At 33.9% G+C, this 25,398-nt stretch overlaps 1 protein-coding gene across 6 annotated transcripts in view; it reads right to left on the minus strand.

Annotated features, from left to right (window-relative positions):
- Window positions 1-25,398, minus strand: part of LOC117232383 — a 45,302-nt gene that overhangs the window by 10,966 nt on the left and 8,938 nt on the right. For all 6 annotated transcript variants that reach the window (XR_004493116.1, XR_004493115.1, XR_004493117.1 and 3 more), the window contains one exon: window positions 1,082-1,234. Coding sequence is in view for 3 of the 6 variants with exons in the window: in XM_033491737.1 (XP_033347628.1) it covers window positions 1,082-1,234 (153 nt within the window). In the remaining 3 variants the exon portion in view is untranslated. The remainder of the gene's footprint in view (window positions 1-1,081; window positions 1,235-25,398) is intronic.

Genomic DNA, 25,398 nt, shown 5'->3' on the forward strand with positions numbered 1-25,398 from the left:
TATGTTTCAGATTTCACATATGAATGGAATTGATGAAATTTTTGAAACCACAGAGTTAATAGTGCATTGCAATTTAGAATTCGTTCATTAATATCTACCAATTAATTAAAATTCGTACGTTAATATTCATACGTAATCATGATATATCGTTAATATTTTATTTCAACAATGAGCTACAATTAAAACGATAGTTGCCAGCATAGCGTTTGTAAAGGAATTCAATTAAAAACGACCAGCCAAAGCAGCGTAATCTGGGCCACTGAATTCACTATTGCTGCTTCAATTTCCCGTCATGCTTCTAACGCCCTAGACCAATAAATGCGCGGTGCCTCGTTTGGATTCCAGGAGAGAAAGCCATAAGCAACCACCCTAAGACATTCATATCATTTCAATCGCAAAACTTGGCATTGCTAAAAGGGAAAGGTCCGTTCTCTGAAACGTGACTCGACTAGAACGACTTCTTTTCCTGTTTATACATCTCGCAAGCCATCTTCATCATCAATATTCTTACCATTGCTATTTTTGTTGTTTTTAATCCTCTACTGACGTCGTTGGCTCATATGTGATCGCTACGTCATTTATATTCGATTCAAGCTAGATTACTTTATTCTAGGATGTTTATTTTGAATTTATGGTGTGTGTGCTTTATATTTTATATGATAAATATCACTGATAATCTCTTTACGTATAAGATGAGATATACATATGTTCATTTACCCTACTGGGTTCCTTGAATTCTTATATTCCGATGATGCTCTTATTTTAACAAGTACGAAGGATTTGTAATATTTTAAGAAGATGTTCGATTATATTACAATATAATATTAAACATATATGAAATTTGTTATATTTTCACTGAATGCTTTTTTGACATTAGAAAAATATGATTGTGTCGTAGGTGGCTAAAAGAACGTAGCAGAGCTAAAATGAAACATCCTAAAATGAAGAAAGCAACTCTAAATCGTTGTACATGATATATCACATACGATCCAATAATTTCAATTGTTGCATTATTGTTGAATGAAGATAGACACTTACAAAATGTCTGGATGCCGGCACGCTTGAAAATATACTAACTTACGGTGTCCACATTTGTCGATATGATTCGTTGCCTCGAATTCTTCCCTGCATGTGCATTTGTTCTTCTTTGGTTCGCAGTAAGAGCCGGCAAAACCACATTCGAGATCCTCCATGCAATGGTCGCCGAATTTTTTCGTCCCTCTGCCGGTTAAATCTACAAAAAAAAAAAAAAATAAATATATGATTGGTTAATGTTAAAAACGCTCAGATTTCTAATTAACTAATTGCTTCTTGAATTTATTTTCTAATAAAAATTAATTTGCACCTTACGGGATTTTTCATTTATTCTATTAATTCCGGTCCATTGATCTTCCTTATCGGAAATTTGTTGAATGTTTTAATGATACGGCATAAAATTTGACAAGCAGAAATGTATTGAAATATGCATTCAACGTAGCCCATTTATTCTCAACTGTACTGAAAACTTCATTTTATTCTGCCATAAAATACAATTTATCGTACAATGATTATAATATACGAGTATGTACATATTTCAAAATGAACTGGAGAAAATTTTTAAATTTATTAATGGAAAATTGATAAAATACACGATTTATGAAATGTATGGACTTTCGTAGTCGAATGATCGAAATTCATAAGGCAGGGAATTTAAAAGTCGAAGTCGAAAGAGTATGAGGCTATGCTCAAACAGAAATTCCTACGTATGAATAATTTAACTAAGACGATGCAATCAGATATTGAATTTCCACCGATAAATCGCTTTCAAACCCAACGACGGATACAGATCCCGCAACCGAACCATAATTCAGCCCCTACGTTCTAAGCAAATATATCATTCGTAGTGTTTCCAACCCCCTATCGGCCATTCGCATGACGAAGCGTTTCGCTCTGGTTTTCGTGATTGTGCCGCAGGTGCCATGTATATTTACATTTTACGATTCCATTCGTTAATATTTGCAGAGGGCTGTGAAGTTAATTCCGCCGAGACTACCTGCGTGACGATGTATTAATTACGAACAAATACGCACAAGCGGTTCATTCGTGTATTTTGAACAATGTTCGCCCTTTATGTATTATTTTCGTTAGATAGAATAGAAATTCTGTAATTCTTGGTATTAAAAATTAACAAAATAAAAAACTACGATATAACAGCCATAAAATTAAACTAAATTTAAACTAAATTTTAAACTAAATTTGAATAACTGGCTAAATAAATATACATTTTTAACCAATACGAAATTGTAATTTTCGCTTCCCATATCAAAGCTATCAAGTTACTTCTATCAATATATCAAAATAAAATATTCCGTTTCATTAACGATCTTTGCTCGTGTTTTAAAATTCATTCAATTGAGATTCGAAAAACGTAAAAAAATGTGGAAAATGTGGCGATTGACTTACTCGGTCTCCTGCCCGTGCAATTAACTCTTTTTCCAAGTATGCTCTTCCAGGTTCAACGGAGCGTCGTGTCGAGACGTTAAAGAATTCGAGGACTGCCGCCTGACGCCGCGAAGGCGGTGACGCCCGTGGGCAAAGTTAAGGAAACTATCCTTTTTTCCAAGGCAAAGAGACCACGCTTGATTACTGCATTGTACTCGCATAATGACACTTCTCTCGAATACGATCGTATTCAACTCGCCTGGTTGAGCAGCTTGGAATATATCATGGTGACGATTTAGAAAGATGCAACCTCGGCTTTGCCATCCCCGACGCTTAAATGAATCGTAAAAGTAACAAGACTGCTCGCTCGTTTCTTCGCAACCAGCGAATTAGTTTGATGAGAAGAGTTTATGAGTTTATTCGCCGAGGAGAAAATTAAGATCGTCAGGGAAATATGCGGGCGTCTTGCGAGTTCAATTTCGTGTTCTGAAGTTCGTTTGCGAAATACTTAGATGGATGGTTCGCTTGGTTTCATCTTCCTTAAAATATGGTAGAGTCTAATAGTTGTATGCCGTGTCACAGATGTCTATCATCGCACAATTTTTATACTACAGACGAATTATGCTTTGGTTCTGTAATGATAGAAAGGAAAGGATGAAAAGAAAAAAGGAGGACAAAATGCATTTCTTATTAAGGAAGTGAATAAGAAAGTAGAGTTTATTTTTCTAATCCTTAACGTTAATTCTAAATGCGGTCATTGTAGAAAATAGTAGAAATAAATAAACGATTATTTTATAATCATTCTTCTATGTATTTACAAATCATATTTCTTAATATTCGATAAGTATAAAAGGGATTAACTGTGGAATTATGTTTGATATACATAACCTCAACGATATCTCAAATCACTAAATTTTGTAACCCAAATTATTACTATATATATTTGATGTTTGTTCCATTAAGTAATAAATATTTCGAATGTATTTCGTATATATTTGCTGCTTCTATTGTAGTGTACATATAATATTTTCGTAGCGAAAGATTTCGAGGATTCGACGAGTTTGCCAAATCATCAATTCAAACATTTCTTCAGAGAGATATTTCAAGAGAAGGATAGCTTTTGCGATATAAATAAAATGCATGAATATTTTTCCGAGTTACGTTTCTTTTATCGAGAAAGAGCAAACTCAAAGACGATTTTTATATCATATGACCAGAACACATCAACTCGTGAAAAGAGGATTTCATTTGGGATTTAGGATACGGAACAATAGAGTTCCCTTTCTTTAGAAAGTTGCTACATAGAAAGACGCAAAAGCGTGCAAGCGTACCTGACAGAAAATCTAATAAGCTTGAAGAAAAATTGTCTAAATTTATGATACGTGCGTTTAGAAAGAACATCCTTACTACTCTAAAGAGTATATATCGTTTAAACTCACTGAGAAATTTGTTTCAACTCAATGTTTTTTTTCATTCATTTTTGAGGTTATATTAACAAAGCACCTTTTCTTTTTTAATTTAAGTTGCATTTCTATAACAAATTAGTAAACTTTCAACTAAATCAAATTTTGCTAAAACTCTTAGTAATGTTAAGATTTCTTTTCTTTATAGATTTGAGTTATTTTTCTTACATTTCCATCTATCATTTTAACTTTTTTCCTCTGTATTTATAATATAGAAACTTTCAAATTTTGTTCAAGTTAATCTTAAATTTGATGATACTAACAACAATTTCTTTCTTCCTTTTAATTTGCGTTTCCATAGCAAAATTGCTAAAATTTTTACTAACCTCAACATTTCAGTCAAATTGACTATTTTTTTCCAATCCTCTATTTCCATTTCTCTCCATTTCTCCAAGATTAACTATTTAGGTACAAATAATATAAACTATTCACAAAATGAAATAAAAGCTAACGATTCACTATTGCAATAAAGAATTATTTATCTTCTATTTCACTATTTTACTATTCACACTTACTTCCATTTCTGTTCAAACGAGGCATTTCCTGCGCCACGATCGTTCGAAGTAACATAATCGATTTTTCTGAACTGATTAACAAAGACTCGCATGAAACAATCGATCAGGGAGCGTCTTTTTTTAAAGCGTATTCACGCGATAGAGTAAAAGATAGGAAACAGTGCGAGTACGTGTACAAATAGACGTGTGGGATCATGTAGAAACAGGAACACGTAAAGCTTGCATACGAAACGAGCGAACGTAGCGATCACGACACTATCAGTATCCCGTAGATATCTCAAACAACGAGAAAGGTGCGTGCAAAGTGCTTTCGTGATATCATCGGGACGCCGCGACGGCGCCGGCCTCAATGGTAAACGATAACCCCCTTGCTGTGATACTATGCCACTATGTCTCGTAATTAACCTCTTGGATACGAGGATCGACTATAGTCGATAGCCGCCGAACGCATCACCATGATCGATTAAATTTGACAATTGCAAAAAACATACAGCATACAGCCTATTGTCATCTCTTGACCGTTTACGTCCTCCTGTTTAGGCGTTCTATGCACTTCGTTATAGGTAAGTAATTTGTCACCTTTTATGAAAGGTTTTACATAATTATTATTAGATTTCACTCATTTTAAATAAATATTATGACTGTAATGTCAAGTGACATTACGTAACAAACCAAAGAGGTTAATACTCGTTAGCATTCATAATGTCCGTCGTCCACGTTGTAGTTTTGCTATTTAAATCTGTCTTCATTATCGAGATCCCATAGAATCGTCGACTATGTGCAATATATTTTCATCTGGCAATAAATGACTGTAACAGGAATGAATACTGGTTGCCAGAGTAGTTGGCATATAAACAGAGAAATATAGAGGTTCATAGATACATTTGCAGCAGTCAGCAACGTTTATCCAATGAAGTCTATAGGTTTGTTAAATCGAAATGTTTGCGATGATCGCTATATTGGTATCTATGTTGAGAGGGAAGTATTGAGATTAAGACTTTGGATCTTCGTACAAATTTATATTGATGGGAACATAATTAAAAAAATTATTATAATAAACTAATTATTATACGGTAATAAGTTAAAGGTTACAATGTTATATGAGTAAAAGTAGGTCTTAAAATCATAAAATAAATATAGAAGTAACAAAGTAAATAGAATAATTTAAGGTTAAAAGAAATAGGGTTATAAGATAGTAAGGTAGAGATTGTACATCATATTAGTAAAATTACGAGGTTTTAAGGTAATATTAACAGAGTTAGAGAGCAATTTAACGACTTATGAAATTCGATAACAAAATATTTAGACAAAAACGTTTTAAAACATATTGTCACGCCATCTTTTACGACTAATTACTATTGATTTTACATTTAAAAGACATTTACATATTTCTCTTGAGAGGGGTATCTTTATTTGTGAGAAATAGAACCACCTTCTTTATTCATCACACTGATTTTCGAAATTAAATGTAGTTAAAAGCATTTGAAGGCATCTCGTTTCCAAGCGATTGGGGAAATAAAAGAAAATACCGAGGGTGACCTAACCTCGATTCGTAAAAGTGCCAATAAAAGTGGAGAAGGCGTTGATAATAGCGTACAGTTGTTGAAAGAGATTGTAGTTCGAAGGCGACCGTTACATTTGAACGTAGAATAATATTTTACGAATAAAGCGTTATGACGGTACTCAGGGTACATTTTATGATATTTATAGTGTGTTTATTACGAGCATAGACCGATAAATATATTTGCATATATGCACATTAACTGCGTATGGAACTTTACTTCGTCTGTAGTATGCATTTAATACATGAAAAATGCATTAAAATGAAAAATACAAATTACGTTGAATTGGAAAATTAAAAGTAACTATTGAAATTAATGTCAATTCGTTTTTGTTTTCAACTTCCATTAGACCTTACGTTCGTTAAGCTAATACTTGCTCCAACAAGGATTACGTCTAGAATAGAATTCCGACGCTTTGGAAATAAAAGCAGGAAATTTTCCGCATAATTCTTCGGGTTATGTCGACTTTTCATGTAGCCCACCGTCTTTGTTATCAATACAGGAAGATGTGACCCGTAACGATTCGAGATTTCCTTGGCTCTGAGACTCTGTACTTTTCATTCATTCCACTGAGCGAAGTAGAATGAAGCAGGTTCAGGGCAGACCGCTATTTCGCTCGCCTAGTCTATTTAAAATTCTGTTTAAAGCTTAAGATGATGATCAACCACAAAGTTTTCCTCTTTCTTTTATTCCTGATTATCGTCTTTCGACACTTTGTCATTAAGCTCTGTATTATTTCGCAATGTAATCTCATACCCTAACCTCTAACCAAAGAAAATAAAAAATTTATTAATTTTCTCTTCTATTTCTTTAGCGTTTCGTAGATATTTTTTGTTTAATTACTTTCTGATTCTTTTCTTTTTCAATTTTTCGATTTTCAATTTCCTCAATTGAAAGAATAAAAATCAGAACTTTTTCTTCCTCAATCCCTTAATCTTCAATTACTAAAGTGAAATAGAAATATACTGAGCCTTTGGTAAGATTTTGAAATACCTCGATAAAAAGAATTAAATTTTAATTCTTAGATTGTAATTACAACGAGTACTCTAATATTCCACAAGACTATTTAACGATCATATAGAATTTCTCTTTTCAACTGGGACGAAATATGAAATTCGAATTCTGTAAAAAATTGTCTTTTATCCAAGCAAAAGTTAACAGGAATTATTACTTTCATGATTGGGAAACTTCCAACCTTCGAAATTACAGTTTCTGAAGTTTTAACAATAGCATACAAATTGCACCTTTCACGAAGGAAACTTTCATCGATCGTTAAACCTTCAATCGAATATCCTTCGATTTGCAACTCGTAACATTTATATTAAACATTCACTGCTAATCAAAGTTTAATTACATATACCATACACGATTATAGCGTAAACTCGTAAATAATTTAGCAAATTTCAAATTCTAATAACTTGCAAACTAATGCAATCGGAAGGATCTTCAACAATCATGGACAATTTTTACTTAAATTTCTCTGATTCTTTTATTCGCGTCCCGTACTCGAATCGTAAAATACCGGGTCGGACAATCGTCATGATCTGTCAAGGCTAAATGAAAAAAAAAAACAAACGTGGAAGTACACTTTGACGAAATGATTCTCCATCGAGGAGGAACTCGACGTAGCCGCGACTTGCAATTTCCGCTTTGAAACAACTATGTGAAACTCGAAGGTTCAAACTTCAAAGGAACTAGCTGTTCGCATATAATTGCGTGGTCAGTTAACGATCTGTCCTGCTTGCTACGACCTGAAAAAAAGAGAGAAAGGGAGCGAGAGAGCAAGCGAGAGGGGAAAAGGTAGCAGCGACCGCGCTGCAAGAACTACTCGGTGACTCTCAGTCAGTAAAAATGGCGACTCTTGGGTCAATCTACGCGTTGAAAGTGGGTCACTTTGCAGTGGCACACTGCCAACGCTCTCACGTGCGAGCCGTCCCATGCCTGCTGCAGTCTGAAACTGGCAACCACCTTTCGCCAGGGGCGGCCCAACAGGGTTGTTAGTCAGGTAATTGTTTGAACAATGAAGTCTCGTTGATTCTAATTGGCTTTACAACGTTTTTTTTTTGTTAATTTTCTATAGTGTTGTTGTTTAAAAGAATCAATGGATGTTACGATTTAGAATCAAATTCTTACAAGATAAAAATTATGTGCGTTGGTTAATAGATCTGTGGCGAATAATGAGAGTGCGTATTACACTTTTAAGTTCGATATTTTTATTCTAAATTCAACAAAAAATATATATTTTATAGCTTACGTGCGTGGTATATGCAGGGCAGAATTTGGATGTGTTACATTATATAGTGTAGGTACTTAGTATAACAGCAATCTGGTAACAAATGGCTATAAAGTATACTCACACATGCTATTATTTTTTAATAAAGCATTTGTTGACCTTAATTGATTTCTCAACGTCTTTTTAGAAAATTCATTGCTAGAAAATTATTGATATTTTGTGGTCATTATCCTAGGAAAGCGTAATCTTAACAATAAATAATCTTAAAATTTATCTATGTCAAGTTTGGAAATGTATAATTAGAATGTAGCAAATGACAACCTTCGGTAGAAAATTATTGGTTGGTTGTTTGTACCTTGACTGTTTAAGTGGAAGGTTTGGATATAATTTTTATACTTGGAATTCTCGTTTTTTCTTTAATACATATAGGCATAGCGTTATTTTTAGTCAGGGTTAAATTTCTTTCGCTCCTTTAAACGGCTTTAATAATCATGCAAGGATATAAGCGGTAAGGGTAAAGGTCTAACTGCATTCAATGCGATAGGAAGGAGTAAAAGGCACGAGAGATATAGCTACTTTATTTTTCACTGTCGTTCCATCACTATTGTATTTCATTCTCTTCAATACAATTTTTTACCAACTTCTTGGAATATTTAAAAATAAAGTTACACTAGAAAAGAGATAAAGAAAATTAGTAGATGCAAGAATGTAATTATTTTTGATCATTGAAATTTTGATGGAATTGAATTTTTGGTGAAATTAATATCACGGTTTAATAAAAGTCTTGTGCGAAATGATATTGCACTCATGGTCAAGCTTTAGATACTACAATGAAGATACAAAAATAAGAAAAATTCCTAAAACGTGTTTCATTATCATGAATATATTTCAAAATCATGAAAGATATAATTTCTTACATATTTCATATTTAGAAAAAAGATTAAGGAAATGAAAAGAAATAGATACATAATGAAATTTATATACCTACGCGAAATTAGAATCTGTACGAAAATTAACAAAAATCTTAAATTACACGTGTAAAAATATCTTAACACATTTTTCAATCTTTGCGCAAGAAGAAGAAGGTTCGTTAGATTCGCGGGTAGAATGAGAAATTATAAACAGGAAGAAACACGACACGACATTGCCATCCAAGAGATAACACGGTTGGCAGAAAACATTTCTCGCGGTGAAAACCATTTGGAGGGAAACTTCGGCCGGTTTCCCGTGTTTTTATCATCTTTACCTTTTATCTCGTCGCTCCTTTCAAATCAACAACGAAGAGCCGTGAAAGGAAGAAGCTCGCGCCTCGTATCAACGTTTGCAACTCGCAGCAGTTACCTTTTACGTCTTTCGAATAATTTGAACTATCGCATCGCAAAAGTTACACCAGCGAATAATTCCAGCTTGTTCGTTCGAATTGGGAACGTCAAAGCGGGTTATCTATCATTTCGAAAAAGAATTGCTCGATAATTCAACGCAGCCACCGTTTCGAGAACCGTAAAATATTATGCGAAATCGGGTCATCCACGGGGTGAGAATACACGCAGACTCGCGGAAATATTCGAGCATTCGTAGATACATTTTATGAATAAATTATAATATTATTCATAATATTCATAATATACGCGCGTTATACGAAATATTTTGAAATTTCATTGACGCTGCTACGAAACTCGGTTATAATGATCATATTGTTGATCGAAAGTTCTAAACAGAGCGGAAAACATATACAGAAATTAGAAGATATTAAGTACAAATAGTAAATATTACGCAAAGATTGTCATCATATTAATAAATTTCAATATTTTATGGCACCGTATTATATACACTTAGTATAATATACCTAAGATGGTATTATTTATTCATACCGCATGCTAATTTTTTATCGAGTACATTAAAAATTGCCTACTTCACCTCATGACAGTCGTATCTCGTTGCAGTAGTAATGAAATCCCAAAGTGAGATGAACAGTTTTTAAATGAATTTTTTAAATAAACGCTCAAATACTTTCCTGAACCGCTATATACTTAAATAAGTACCAGTCGAACATCGGATAGAGAACGATATTGTTCAAGACTTCTAATATATAAAAATGCTCGTGTTTAGATTATTTCACACGAGTAATATGTGCCGGTCGGTATCCGAAGCTCAAACACGTACTTTTATTGGTTTTATGCACGCAACTACGTTTACCATTTTAAGACTTCATGTCGCTGATTCTATTTTAACGATTATTCGATGCTCGAACTGCTATCACGTATGTTACCATGTGTGTTACCATCTTTGCCATTTATAGTTATGTCATGTATGAAAATGTCAGAGATATTATTTTCCAATGTTGCTGCCTTTCATTTTATTTAATATACGGTCAATCCTTTTGTTAACCAACACGTTCGTTCCTTCTTTTTTTCTTTCTGCTCTTATCCCTTTTGAGTGGTAACCGTCTATACTTCATTATTTATACCCTTTGACATAAACGAATAAAAAAATAGAATGGAATTCTTTTACAGAAATGTTATGGATTTTCTTTAGCTTATAACAGTTTATATCGCAACGTCTATAGCTGTTTAAACGAGTGAATAAAATGAATATTTTTTTATAGTAAACATTTGGACTTTTCTCCTCGTTTATAGCTGCTGAAATGAGCGAATGAGAGAATAAAATAGATGCCTTTTTTTATGGATATAATTTGGATTTTTTATAACGCAAGAATTGAGAACGAGTACAATTCCCCAAGAGGCAACGAAGAGCGGCCAGCGAATGCTATGCGTCCTCGTTTCCCTTTGAAATACTTGCCAATAAAGGCATAATTTATGTTTCTCCAGGGAGAAGGAAATTCCAAGAACAAACGATCATCGAGCACTTAGTATCTAACTGTTCGCACCTATTACGGCACTATCTGTTTGGAATCATATTGAGATATAAAAATGAAACATCCCTTGAGGAAACATTGCGTGTTTCGAAATTACTTCTTCTTTATTTTATCACTTTTCGTATATGGTGTGTTTTATTCTTCTTCGATCATTCTCTTCTTTTTTATTCCTTTGTTCAGATGGATGGAATTTGATTAAATTTGCAAGAGTATGATCGAAGCGGCTACAATTAGACTGCGGATATTTAGACTACAGACAACTGCAACGTCTCTTCGATCAAGCCTTCGCGTACCGCAAATCACAAATACCAAATTCGCGTGACCTCTCCAGCGCATGAAAACAGATTGAAAAATCTAATCCTCCCTTGGTTATTGCCTGCGTGCCTACTATGAGCGTTAATTATCCGAGGGTATAAATAAAGATCTCTCGTTAATCCCTTGGCTCGTTAAATTCATCGAACTGAAACGTTTTTTTTGGCTTTTTCTAGCGCATGACGTCGACGAGCCAGTGCCTTTCTGCAGAATTTACAGAATCACAAAGTTACAAGCTGTCAGGATTAAAAAATATCCTGACATAACGGTAACAAGTTTGACAATAAACTATGCAACATTTAATAAATTAATTTGGAAGATCTCGAGGTATTTGAAATTATAAAGCAGAAATCATAAAGAAGTACTTGCAACTTGTCAGTTTACTAATGTTACTAGTTGGTAAATAATCGTGTAAGAGGCACCAGGCTTCCATAAAAATCGATCTCCCTGTCGGTTTAGCCCCGATCAACGCGAAACTGGTGCACACGGCCAGTTGCTGGGGCGACTGACTGTGTGAAAAGTCGCATAATAACAGTAATGGCAAAAAGTACAGCCAGCATTTACAACGTTGCGTGAGGAATGATAGTCATCGACGTGTGCCCGTCACGCCACCACCGGAGGCAGCCAACCCCCTTTTGCTTCTGGCGACGCGCTCTCTCACCTAGAAAATTTCCAACCCTTCCACACTCTCGCGACCACGACGTAGCTTTCTTTTTTCTTCTTCAATTTCTTCTTCTTTCTTTCAGCTTTCTTTCTTTGCTTTTACACTCGAGAACAGAAGAAAGCATGTGGAACTGTCGCAATTCATAGCTTGGAGAGAAGTTTCAAGAGCGGCTATTTGCTAAAATGCAAGTGAAAAACGTAGTTGCGAGGATACAGAGTAGCCTCTTAGAGGAAAACGAGAATTTCTTTCGCTTTTTCTCTGATTCCTTCCGTCTCTTATTAGTGATACTTATTAGTGATACTTAGTTGGTCGCGTGTTATATTGTTGCGATGTGCGTGAATGAGAAATTTTAGAAACGTAGGGAACTGTGTCTGCAAATTTTTCCTATATCGATTATTAAACAATCTACTTCTTTTTGGATATCCTATTAATTTTATAATAATTTTTATTCGCGAATCGTCGAATGTGCACGTATAGAGTGATTTTTTGCATTTAGTTGAATTATCTTTCGATTATTTCTTTGATATTTTTGTAGATTTCGTATTCCATTGTCATGCACAGTTGTCTGCTAGGAGATTTGAGATATCGCGGCTTCTAAAATTTAGAGAAACTTTATGTTATATACAATTGAATCCAAAGAACCGAGTTTTGCCATAAAAATGTATAAAATTTGTGAATTCACCAGCGGCTATTGCTTAACATTTTCCACTTAACATAAACGCTTAGAGTGAAAAAATTTGCATACCAGTGGGTTAAACAATTCACCTCTATCTTTTCCATTTATAATAATATATCTCCTATGTTTAATTTTCACTGACAGTAATCCTCCGAGTCATATTTTCCTAGCTGTCATTTAATAAATTGATTGACTATTATCATTTCGATTTCCTGGATATTTACAAGCTTACATCCGATAGCGATCAGGTTATCAAGCTGAAGATGACTTCATTTAAACGATGCGAGAAACACGAGGTGGTAATGGGGTTGAGCTTATAGAGTTTGCCAAGAGATTCTCTTTAACGAGCTTGAGGATAATTTTACAACGCCTACAGTATTCGATTATTCCTAATGGATTCCTATAGTAGTAAATTTCAAGCTTTCGCCGTTACAAATTAATTTGATCGAACTTTGTAGTACTTAGGCTACTTTACATTCTCATAAAACACTCTTTATAAATCTAAATCTTTTCCTTTAAAGAGCAAACTTCGTAACATAAATCTTTATTCCACGCGAATTTACATCTGTATTACGGTCAGTTTCAATGAACTGAATATTTATAACACCTTTTGAAGAATATTCTTTTTTTAAATCAAAGAAGAAGAATGAAACTATTGGTTTTCGTTTTTTCATTTCTACTAAACACGAATTCTGTTTTCCAGAGATTTCATTCTTTTCTTTCTACGATAATCAAATTGTTTTATTTTCAACAAATATCGCTTCTTCAGTGGAAAAATAGGACAATTATTAAACCATTTATTTTCTTATTACATCGGCTTTTAATTCATACCTATATCAATTTCACACCAAGCGACAAATTATGTTGAAAACATGAGAAATGCGTGATATTTCATCGGTGATACCGCACGTCCGTCTGCTGTACGTGGCGGAACTTCTTTCCCGCTGTGATAAATTCCCACTATTACCGAAGATATCAGTTTCTAGATTTATTGGCTGCTTAAATATTCTACTAGGTATCGTAGCTAGTGGCAAATTTTGTGCAACAGATAGCTACGGTTTAAGCGTTGTGGCAAGTGTACACTCATCCTTGTGGATGTCCTGTGGTTCTATCAAGGCACAATTCGCTTTTCTACCAAAAATTGAAATTCGATATTGAACTCATAACTCACGGTCGTACCTACGTGCACGCTGCGATTCGAGACATTCTCTCTTTAAAAGCTAACGAGAGCTTAACTTTGTTTCAAACTTGAAACATTGATTAATAGCTCGATAATAGCCAATAGCGTCATTTTTCCTGGTATAGCAGCTTCCGTAATGTATCGAGGTGTTAAAATTAAAGCATCGATCAGTAGAAGCGTTGTATGAAGGATTTTATAAGAACAAATTTTCAAAGAAGTAATTGAGCTTTCCGAACGAAGAGCCTATAGAAATATTCTTCAGTCAAATAACCGAATTACTTTGGAGCCTGTCTTTTAAAAATTCTCCCATTTTAATTATTAATGGAAACGTAGTATTAAAAAACTAGAACTAAACTAGCCACTGTATTTTATAGTATTCATGGATAGAACATATTTCGTGAGCTAATGTCTCTTCAAATTTCTAACAATTTCATCGTCGGCAAGATAGAACCTAGAAATCTCCAGCGAAATGATATTACGACGCGACGAAAGGTATGTAGAATCTTGTCAGGTGAAAATACGACGAATAGATTTCATAGTCTCGGACGTAAACTACCTTCGAATTTGTAGGATATCTAAGATGCTAAAGAGTATTTGCCAGAAATTTGAGATTGGCAGACGCAGCTGGTGTTGAACAATGAACTTGTGAAAATGTGACACAATATGTGGGAATTACGCACAACTGGCACCGCACATAAATTTCAAGCAGTTACATTATTATCGTCTCTGTAGGCAAAAGTTGTCCTTTGTTTGATACAGGGGAAGTTGACTGATTAGATTTCCGTAATTCGAACTTTAACTTAAACTTTCAACGTTCTCGACGAATCTCTCTTTTTAAGCAAATTAAACTCTTACATACCACGTAAATAAGTGAAAAGTTTTAACGAAGAGAATTATTGAATTTTGCCATAAAATGTATCCATTAATTTTGAATTCTCCATCTATTACAATTATTCAATTCTATTCAAGTAATATTGAAACTTTGATTGGTTCAGGTATGTGTTGAAAGAGTTGGAAGTAAATTTATATTAGAAACTTATGCTAATAATGACTATTGCTGACAAACTTTAATTTTTCCGAAACTTCGTTTAATAAAGTTGAAAGTTAATCGCAATGCGATTAATTACAGTAATTAAATCGTTACGTTTCTTTTTAGTAGTTTAAGCAAACGAGTTTGAATAAGTTAGACGAAGTCGGTAAAAAACTTGAACGTTTCATCTCACAGGGGTTTGAACAGGTCATTGCTCGACCATTGCAACCCTCGTTCGTTTCAACTTAGATTAGCATGATGGCCTTTTTCGTAGAAGTACTAATTCAGATTCTAATAATAATCGAAAAAGGAGAGCTGGCCAAAAGCATAGGACTCTATTGGCAATAAACCTATTTCATTTACAACGTCTCACATATTTCAGTCACTGTTATTTGTTGCTGTATCGTAATAATTAAGTGTTATTAATATCACGACTGTAAGTTACTCCACATTATAAATTTCATCATACGTACCGCAATTATTAATATTTATTTTCTGTAAAGAATTGGAAAAGTAATATTTTATATTTGCCTAAAGACTTTCGCAATAAAAAAATGTTTATCTGTAGAATTTGGTATGTATTATTACGAAACTTGATATTTATTAATTTTGATAACTTACGACTTGTAAACTTCCACTAATAGAAATGCAAGAAATCTAGACGATAAAAAGGTAATTATTTTCATTCTTGAATGCTTTGTTATTTTATCGAACTGTTTTATGAGATCGAGCTAAAACGTTATATTCTTTAATCTAGGAATAATTATTGGACGATCGATTGCATTATTTATTAATAGTCAAAAATTTCTTCCTAACGTTCTAACAAATTTCTGTGACATCTTTCTCATTTTTCTTGGAAAAAGGATGGTCGAGTGATTTAAATCGAGCCCGTTGTCTTCAGCAGATTGCACAGAGAATTGTTCCTAGCAAATTTTTTGATATATCGCCTCGCTTGACCCACATTTGTGGGCTAAGAATCCGCAATTATGTATGTCATGTCTGTTTGCAATGAAAACAGCCATCAGAGCCAGAGACAGTTCTGGACGAACGAAATATTTCTAAAATAAATTTCTGTCTTTCAAAACATGTCCAAAGGAAGAGATGCTAATTTGACATTAAATAAGAAATCTAGAGGTTGGCTTTAACGCAAGTACTTTCGATAAACGTGCAATTAGAAATTCTTCTTTGCAAATATCGACGATCCTACTCGTTCCTCTTGAAAGCTTGATATTTTACGGTTGTAAGAATCATGTACGCGATATGAAAACTATTAAAAGTTATTTGAGACCTATTTTAACAATTAGAAATTCGTGAATTTTATGGTTTGACGTAACGCAATTATTAAATTTGAATTTCCCGATGAATTCAGATATTTGTATTATATTTTTTAAGATTATGCAAAATATTAGAAGCGTATTATTATTAATCGGGATGTGATCCTTCAGAGAAAAGGAATTAAAAACCATAAGTAGAATTTTATTAAATATTGACTTGTTTTTAAGAAAAGTGGCACGAAAATGCGTCAAATATTCGTGCGATTAATGACTTGATAGATAACGTACGTTATATAAAATATATAATGTGTTCATATTTTGTATAACAAACGAATAATATCCGGAAACATCGATATGCAAATATTTTTGCTTTCAAATCATCAATCGCGTGTTTCGCATCGAAACGCACCGTATCCTTAGTTGGCTCCATTTTGAATAGTTCATGCAGCTCATCCGGCAGAATTGACGACTCTATAAAATATGAATATCATTATTTCGGGGACGACTAGCGGTGAGGATGTCTCGTGAATAATTTCAGCGTGCTCGAACATTTCGACCTCTGTCGCATAAATGTTTCGCGCTTTTCTCTTTCTCTCACATTGTTTTACATTTTCGAAATGGCCTCTCCGCTGTGAATATTTTTCGAGGCATCACATCGGAAAGCAAAGTAGACGATGCTTTCAGTGCTTAATTGTAAGCTGTACACTCGATGTCAGTTCCTTCCACCGAGCTTCCTGCACGTACTTTCGAAATATTCTACGCGCAAGCTCGGCCATTCTAGTTCCTTCAATCGTGGAATAAAATATTTCGACAATTGCATAGTACATTGACTTTTCCCAGTTTTGTCGATTTAATTTCAGTCTTTTTTAAAAGCTTTATTCTATTACCGAAACCAGAAATATGGGCAAGCTTGATTAAATAATGTATTTCTATTGTCCTGTTAAGTGACGAAGTCCTACATTTTCCCTTGTTCGCTTAATGTTCAAAATTTACTCGAATTTACTTAATGTTCAAAACGTTGATCACTTAATTCGTGAATTATAAAATTGAAGGAAATTGTTCGAGTATGTTGTCAGGTCGCTAATATTATTAATAGCAACAAGGTTTTATGAATGCTCTTTGTGGTAAAAAAAGCCCTTTAAAGACTTCAGCTGAAGATTCTTTTTTTATTAATTTTATTAATCGAAGACAGCCAATGGCTCTCTGTTAAAACTTAACAATGTTAATAGGAAACTAATTTTAGCCCAGAAATCAATTTTGTTTCAACATGCAATCCCTATACCGTTAATTCTGTTTCTCTTTGAGTGAAATTTTATTCCATCTATATTTTAATCTAGAAAATTACGAATTAAGAATTTCATATAATTTGAAAAACTTTCAATTTAACTTTAGAGTTCTACGGCATTTATTGTAAGTTGGCTGCTACGAATAAAAAATATGTAAGCATAAAATTGTATGACCAGAAACATTCGGAGAATTTTTCTTACTCGTTTAAATTGAGATTTATCTTGTTCGTTGAAATAGAAAGATGCATAATAAATAATTCTCAGAAATAATGACGTTATCTAGCATAACGTACGATGAATATATAAAAGTGACGAAGACTGTGAGCACACGAAATCGATTGCAAAATCACGCAGGTACCAGTCAGGGAAAGGCTATAACAAAGTATGCGAGCCACTTTCGAAAGAAGTTTGATATTTTCGAGCTAGACGTGAGAAAGCATGATGAAACAACGAACATGAAGTAATCTGTGTAACGCGTTTCCTTAGCATACTGCATGCAGCTGTGAATCTAGGACACGTTTCGCCAATTTTCCGTAAAAATTCTTCTAATTCTATATCCTGAAGAGTTTCTACAGATCGTAACTCTAAAATTAACTGTTTGAGATAGGAAGTTGAAAACCAAATATTTGTCGTTCATGACAAAAGAATTGGATCAACGTTAAAATGAATTTTGTTAAAGACAGATCCACTTTCCCTATTTTGTCAACGTCAAAAAACAAATCTTTCAATCTTTCGACCATTTAATGATTCTAACATGGAATGCTTTTTGCTCAAATTCGTATATGTTCCAATTAAATTTAGTAACCAAATTAAAAGCAATTAAATCGAAGATTTCTATTTATTTGTCATTTTTATGATTATAGGATATTAAGATTCAGATTTCAAGGACGAAAGGGAACGATTCGCTTATTACTGGTATACGTAAGAAAACAGAAGGGAAATTACTTTAAAAGCAAGCAAAAATGTACGTGCGTGGTGGTTCTCAACTTTCGTGTTCATCAATGAACTTGTACTCCCAAAGTGATCTCTTACGTAACATCAAGTAATACATTACGCAACAGAGAAAGTTGCATAACGTGAAATAAGTGCATCATACTTTAATGAACAATGATTCTTTTTCTTAGAAAGTCAAGTATCGCCTTATACGATTTTATCGTCGTAAATTTCCTTGGGGTACGTGTAACGTAACATTTGAGATATAATATCTATTTGCGTCGTTTTAAATCGGAACGTCCTAGAATTTCGATATGGAAGTACGTTTTACAAATGATTTTACACAGTGTCGACAAAAGACGCAGGTAGAATCAGCAGTTCGCTCGTAATGTATTCGTGTACGTGTTAAATTTGACTTTCGTCGATGTAACGCGATCGAAGATGAAAATGGATCGTGCTACCCGATACAATTAAGGAGAAAATTGGTTACACTGCCGGTGACGTCCTTCGAGAGAATCGAGAACACCCGCTTGCATTTTAATAGTTGTTTGTTTCGATGAAAATGATGTTGACTTAATTGCTCTGCGCTCGATATCTTACATTCTACGTTGTTTCTTGTATCGCGTATCAGAAAAATAGATTTATCTTATTAATGATCGATAAGAGCAAGATCTTTTCTCAGACTAGGAAAAATATTTGATTTTAGGTCCGTTTGAACCATAAAATATCGACTAACGATATTAATTGATTCTTATAAATTGCGAGCTGTAACTTGCACATTTTTCTTGCATAAATGCTTCTCATAAATTGCAAATTAAGTTGTTAACGTTGTTAGTGTAATTTACAAGTGTCCGCAATAAAACGATAGTTATACTGTAATTAGTATTAAAGTAGAAATGAAATTACTTGGCATAAATAATTTTACAGGAAAGAAATCACGCAACGATTAAATCAGTAATATTACTAATAGTACGATCTACAAGTTGTTCACAGTGAAAAATAATCATTACCTGTCTCAAATTAACTAATTGATTAACTCTGCTTCTGTACCATGTACTTATATACAATAATATAATCTACAATTTATAAAATGCTTATAATTCATATACAATAGGACACAAATTAATGTTTCATATATAACACGATATCTGGTAAACTAAAGATTAAAATATGAAAATTCGACGATAAAAGACGACAGATTAAACCACGGTTTGAAAGCAACCAAGAAAGAAAAGAGATCGAGGTTTCTTTATAAAGCGTTGTTGAAGAATGGTTATAGCTGATAACAACGAAACTTCGTGCTATTCTGTAATCGTCGTTGTTTGTTATCACATCGAATTCGTAACTAGTCCAAGACTAACAGATGGTGTACGGAATGTAGCCATGGCTCGCGACTTTGAGCTGAAAGTTAGGTGCGCGTGAGTCCGCAGTGCAGACTGCAGTGTCTTTACGTCTCTACTTTCCGAGCGTTCACCTTCTAACGAATAGCAAACAAAAAGCTGCGTTTTACCCTAGCTGGATAAAATGGAGGATAGAATAACAGGAACGAAGCAACGAGCCAGGATCGTTAAATAACTTAAACTGTTCGCTCGGTTATGTTGAAACTTGATCATCATTATCGAGGTCAATCGCTTCGTTTTTAAACACTGTCACGTTAATCGCGTGCGCCTTGATACTAAATTTAAAGAATGTTAGAAAAATCCTGCCAGTTTTCATTTGACTTTCTGTTACATCGAAAAGGCCTAAAGATATATTCATGTAAATATACTTCATTTAGAATGCATCGAAACTATTGAATTTTTTCAATTTACTAAACCAATATGTACTTTAGAAAAATTGAGTACCAATCATTTAAAACAAGTTTGTTTTAAATCGCTGCAGTATTAGATTCTATAATCCTCACAAAAAAGATCTATCAATACAACAGTTTCTTTGTTAAAAAAAAACCCTGTGTTTTTAAATACGAAATTTTCCAATGCAATTTCAATCACAGTTTCGTTGCCAAAATATTATTTCCAAATGTACTTTAGAAAAGTTGAGTACCAACCGTTTAAAACAAGTTTGTTTTAAATCACTGCAGTATTAGATTCTATAATCCTCACAAAATAGATCTATCAATACAACAGTTTCTTTGTTAAAAAAAACCCTGTGTTTTTAAATACGAAATTTTCCAATGCAATTTCAATCACAGTTTCGTTGCCAAAATATTATTTCCAAATGTACTTTAGAAAAGTTGAGTACCAACCGTTTAAAACAAGTTTGTTTTAAATCACTGCAGTATTAGATTCTATAATCCTCACAAAATAGATCTATCAATACAACAGTTTCTTTGTTAAAAAAAACCCTGTGTTTTTAAATACGAAATTTTCCAATGCAATTTCAATCACAGTTTCGTTGCCAAAATATTATTTCCAAATGTACTTTAGAAAAGTTGAGTACCAATCATTTAAAACAAGTTTGTTTTAAATCGCTGCAGTATTGGATTCTATAATCCTCACAAAATAGATCTATCAATACAACAGTTTCTTTGTTAAAAAAAACCCTGCTTTTAAATATAGGAAAATTTTCCAATGCAATTTCTATCGCAGTTTCGTTGCCAAAATGTTATTTCCAAATTGACAAGTAATCCAAATGTTAGAAGGTATGATAGTCGTCGTCATTTAAAAGAATACTTCTACAGAAAGAAGACTCCGGATAAATCGATAAATAGGTCCTGTAGTATCCTATGGCGCATTGTATCCAAACGCATTGGGTTGAAATTTTCAAATAGTAGGACTTTTTGGGACAGGTTAATGCGGCAAGAAAGCGCATCATGCATAAAGGATCAAAGCTTTGGTCACGTCGCGTCGTCGTATCGTCGCGACGACAAACCGCATCCAGAAGACTGAAGCGAAATGGAGCGTGGATCGGTTGGACCGTTTTGTAAATTTAGAAGTGCGCGTGAAAGATGAAGAGAGCTATTGTAGATGCTACGATTTGGCTACGATTATGGCAACGATTGTAATGAATTATAGTCTGCTGGCTGGTGACAAGTATAATGAAATCTGGGTTTCTTCGTTGGAAATCATCGTTCTAAATCGAAACAAAGCCAGCGTTCCAAGATAAGTATCATAGAAATGTATGAATTTGGTAGAAGAGAGAAGACAATAGCGAATTCTGCGAAAGGACGCGTATTTCTTACACAGAGAGAAAAATGTTCTTAGGTCTCTGAAAGAGGCGATAACTCGTTCCATACATTTTCCACGACTAAATGTTGTAATAGTTTTTTTTTATTTATTAATATTTACAATCAATTCTCACATTGAGAATTTTCAGCCATTTTTTCTGGCGTGGCGCAGTGACATGGCTAAATATTTATAATAAGTTAATACTTATTACAGATAAGTATAATTTTTAAGTAAATGTAAATAAGTAAATATTACTTAATATAAATAACTAATTAAATCTAGTGTTTAGATCTAGCGAGTAATGTCTCTTCAGCCTGCGGATCTGGTCCGACTTATCAAGTAATCCGGTAATTAGGGGGGTTTCGATGTTTGTTGACTCTTTTGCTACATCTGTCGCTATATTTTGCTATTTCCTTTTTGACTGTTGGTATGTTGAGGTCGCGATGTATTAGTTCGTTGGTGACATACCAGGGTGCATTTATAATGGATCTTAGCGTTTTCGATTGGAAACGTTGAAGTATTTCAATGTTGGAATTACTTGCTGTTCCCCATAGATGTTGTAATAGTGAAAAGTAAATTGTAAAAGGAAAGAGATGTTGAACAATTCAATTTTTAAAAACAACCTTCTTCTACATTGATACGTTCTACAATATTTTTAAAAACATCCTTCTTCTTTCCATTCTTCTATATTGTCAATAGAACAGAGTACGCTAATTGTTATGATTCGACAACAGAAAGGACAGAACAACGAATATTGGAAAAAAAATTCGCAGTTCTCTTATTAAGAGTAAAAAGCTGTTCGACGATTTAGACACTTCTTTTCACATTTTCGTACATTCCTCGGTATATTAGTAACGTGATTAGTACATGCTACCCTAGAAAGTACGTAAAATTGTCCTCTTCAAAATGTCACGTAGCGAGAATTCTTTCTTTCACGAGCGAATAAAAGAGCAGAATAAAACGAACGTCTTTATGAAAGTCGTAAGAAGCATCACGCGAGGGAAGCGCAATATGCGTGAAGACGAATAAACCATGTAACAATGGGTAACCGAAGTCGCATCCGGACAAAGTACTTTTAATTGCAGCGCAGCGACGTGGTTGACGCTCGTTTTCCATGCGACAAGCAGAGCCTATAACCCGCTCTTGGTCGGCTGTATAAGAACTCGAGCGGCTGTATTTTAAAACGGAGCAGCCTTAGGGCGTGTTCTAATTACGCCGTATCTCTGTATAAAAAGAGTGGCTGCAACACATGTAATTTACGGGGAAGAGGCACCCCGTGATAATTAAGTGCCACGGCATCTATGTCGGCAGGTTGCTTACCCCCAAAAGTAAGTCACTTGTAATCGAGGGCTGGAAACGAAATTTCGTGGAAACGAAAGGAGTCATCCTGCCCTGCGTCAGGCGTGAATGAGTCGAAATATTCGAGCATCTCGACGATGGATGCTGCGAGCAACGTTTGATCCTTAAGGGGGAAGTGTGTATTTGTCAATACAGAGACTATCTCGCGTTCCGTTTAATTTGCATACTTATAATTTAGTTCAAATTAAGTTTAACGAAAATTAAGCCAATTTAATTCGTGGAAATTTTTACGCGAATAATATTCGACTTTCTAAAAACAGTTTTTCAAGCGTCTGTTTGTAGACCTAATGAAAAGTAGGATTACTTTTTTAAAGGATTGTTCACATTGAATCAATATTCGTATTACATTTTAAAAAACAAAATTAAGTCAACTCTTTTTTCTCTTAGATAGTGAGATTGCTCTTTTAAACTCTCTCAATCAGCATCTGTTTTCTATTGGAAAAACGTCAAACTTTTTGGACCTTTTATCTTCGTTTTGTAATTTAACCTACATTCGTCTATCTTCCTAAGGAACACAGTTAGTTTCCGGCGATTGTTTTTACCTCGTTACCTTCTCACGCAGAAACAAGATTATATTTACTTCGTAAAAGCTGATAGAGAGTACATTATTTTACATCGGAACAATGGATAGTTAATCTTTTTTAAAAGTATTCTGAAAACAGATGTTTTAAATCTGTAGAAAAGCTGTCAAGTAAATCGAGGAAGCTGCGGAGTATGAACTGCGCGATGAAAATGTAGAACGCATCTGGCTAGACCAACTTCCACGTTGTTTCACGACCAACAAAACTCGTAAAAATCGCACGCGTTGCCACATACCTTAACTTTTACAGGGAGATCAATTTTACAGCCGAGTCGTAGCGCCAAATTTGTGAACCGGTTACAATAATCTTAAACAAGTATTTTGTTTACTACTTAACTTGCTACTTAACTAAAACTTAAAAACAAGGTGGTATAAACTGGAGACAAAGATCTTTTACTACGTCCAGTTTATAAGCATAAAAGTGAACATAGAGTAAATAAAATAAAATTTAAATGGGAAGAGGCTTTATTGCACAAAGAACATAAAGACAAAAGAATTGCATTCGTCCGCAGAATAAAGAACAAGAAGGCGAACTAGATAAAAACAGAAAACACCTAACTACAAAGAAGCTTCTTTGTACAATATACAACACAGTATTTTATCTACGTGTGATAGGAAAAGAGTAGCAGGAAAATAATCAAGAATCTAGGCATATCGTCATTTTCCTTGACAGGTAACAAAAAGGATTCAAAAGAACGTGAGCATATCGATCTTTTTTATCTACGGTACAGTGAATATCACAGAAAAAACAAAAAAAAAGGAAAAAAACAGACAGACCTCGTGTTCACCGATACCAGAAATACGCTGCTATTCCAAGATCGATAGAACGTCGACGTAACAAGCTCTTAGAACGTCTGTAAACCGAAGTCTCGTATAAATCAACGACTTACTCAGTTCGTTGCGTAAATTTTCCCAAAATCGAAATGAAACGTGAGAGAAGAAACAAGGATCGAATAAACTTGGATTAATTAAAAGTTTTTAAGTACGTTTCTTTAAGTAAATTCGACAAGTTTCGTAATGTTTCGTCCATCTTAGGTCACACAGATTGGCGTTTTAAATTCATTCGTGTTTTACATACGAATTAAAAAATTATTGTTCCCTATAAAGATCACTCTTACATAAGTAAGACTGAAATTTTTTCAAGTGGAAACATTAAAAGTATGTAAAGTAACAGAAGGAGAAAATGGATAAATCGAGACAACGAAATTATCGTTAACGAAGGGTAGAAAAAAATAATGATGTTACAAGCATCACACATTAGTTTTTTAAATCTATCTTGGAATTTATAAAGTTTTATACTATTTTCTTGCTGTGTTTATTATAATCTTATGGAAGTCAAACATTTGTTTTTAAACAAGTTAAACAGTAACTATGTATCCGTAGATAGAATTTTATTACGAATTATAATTTATAGATCTCTCTTGCTATTTTATAATAATTATTCCTTAAATAGAACAATCATATAACTAAACTCTAAAGTTTACTTATAAAATTCCATATATTTTCCAACGTTGTTACTATAGTGTAAGGATATTTTTTTACACTATCGACATATACAATTTTACTAACAATGTTAACCCAATTAATGCAAGACAATCTAGATAGCAGAATGAAGAAATATACAACAAGTAAAGTTGATCGATTTGTCTTTTGGAAGACCCGATTACCACAGACATTAAGACCCAGTCAAGCCAGGCCAAACGAAATCAAACCAAGTCAAACCGTGTCTCAATTACTTAAGCTCGTAGCCTGCCGAGAAAGGATGAGCAACGAGGAGGCGAGAGGAGCAAAGGTTAATCAACAAAAGAAGCCTTCTTCCAAGCAACCTCTAAGCGACTCATTAATTAAAGAGGGGAAAAACGCGCGAG

This window comes from Bombus vosnesenskii, unplaced genomic scaffold (genome assembly GCF_011952255.1).
Source record: "Bombus vosnesenskii isolate JDL3184/JDL3185 unplaced genomic scaffold, Bvos_JDL3184-5_v1.1 scf7180000013286, whole genome shotgun sequence".
In the NCBI taxonomy this organism is placed as follows: domain Eukaryota; kingdom Metazoa; phylum Arthropoda; class Insecta; order Hymenoptera; family Apidae; genus Bombus; species Bombus vosnesenskii.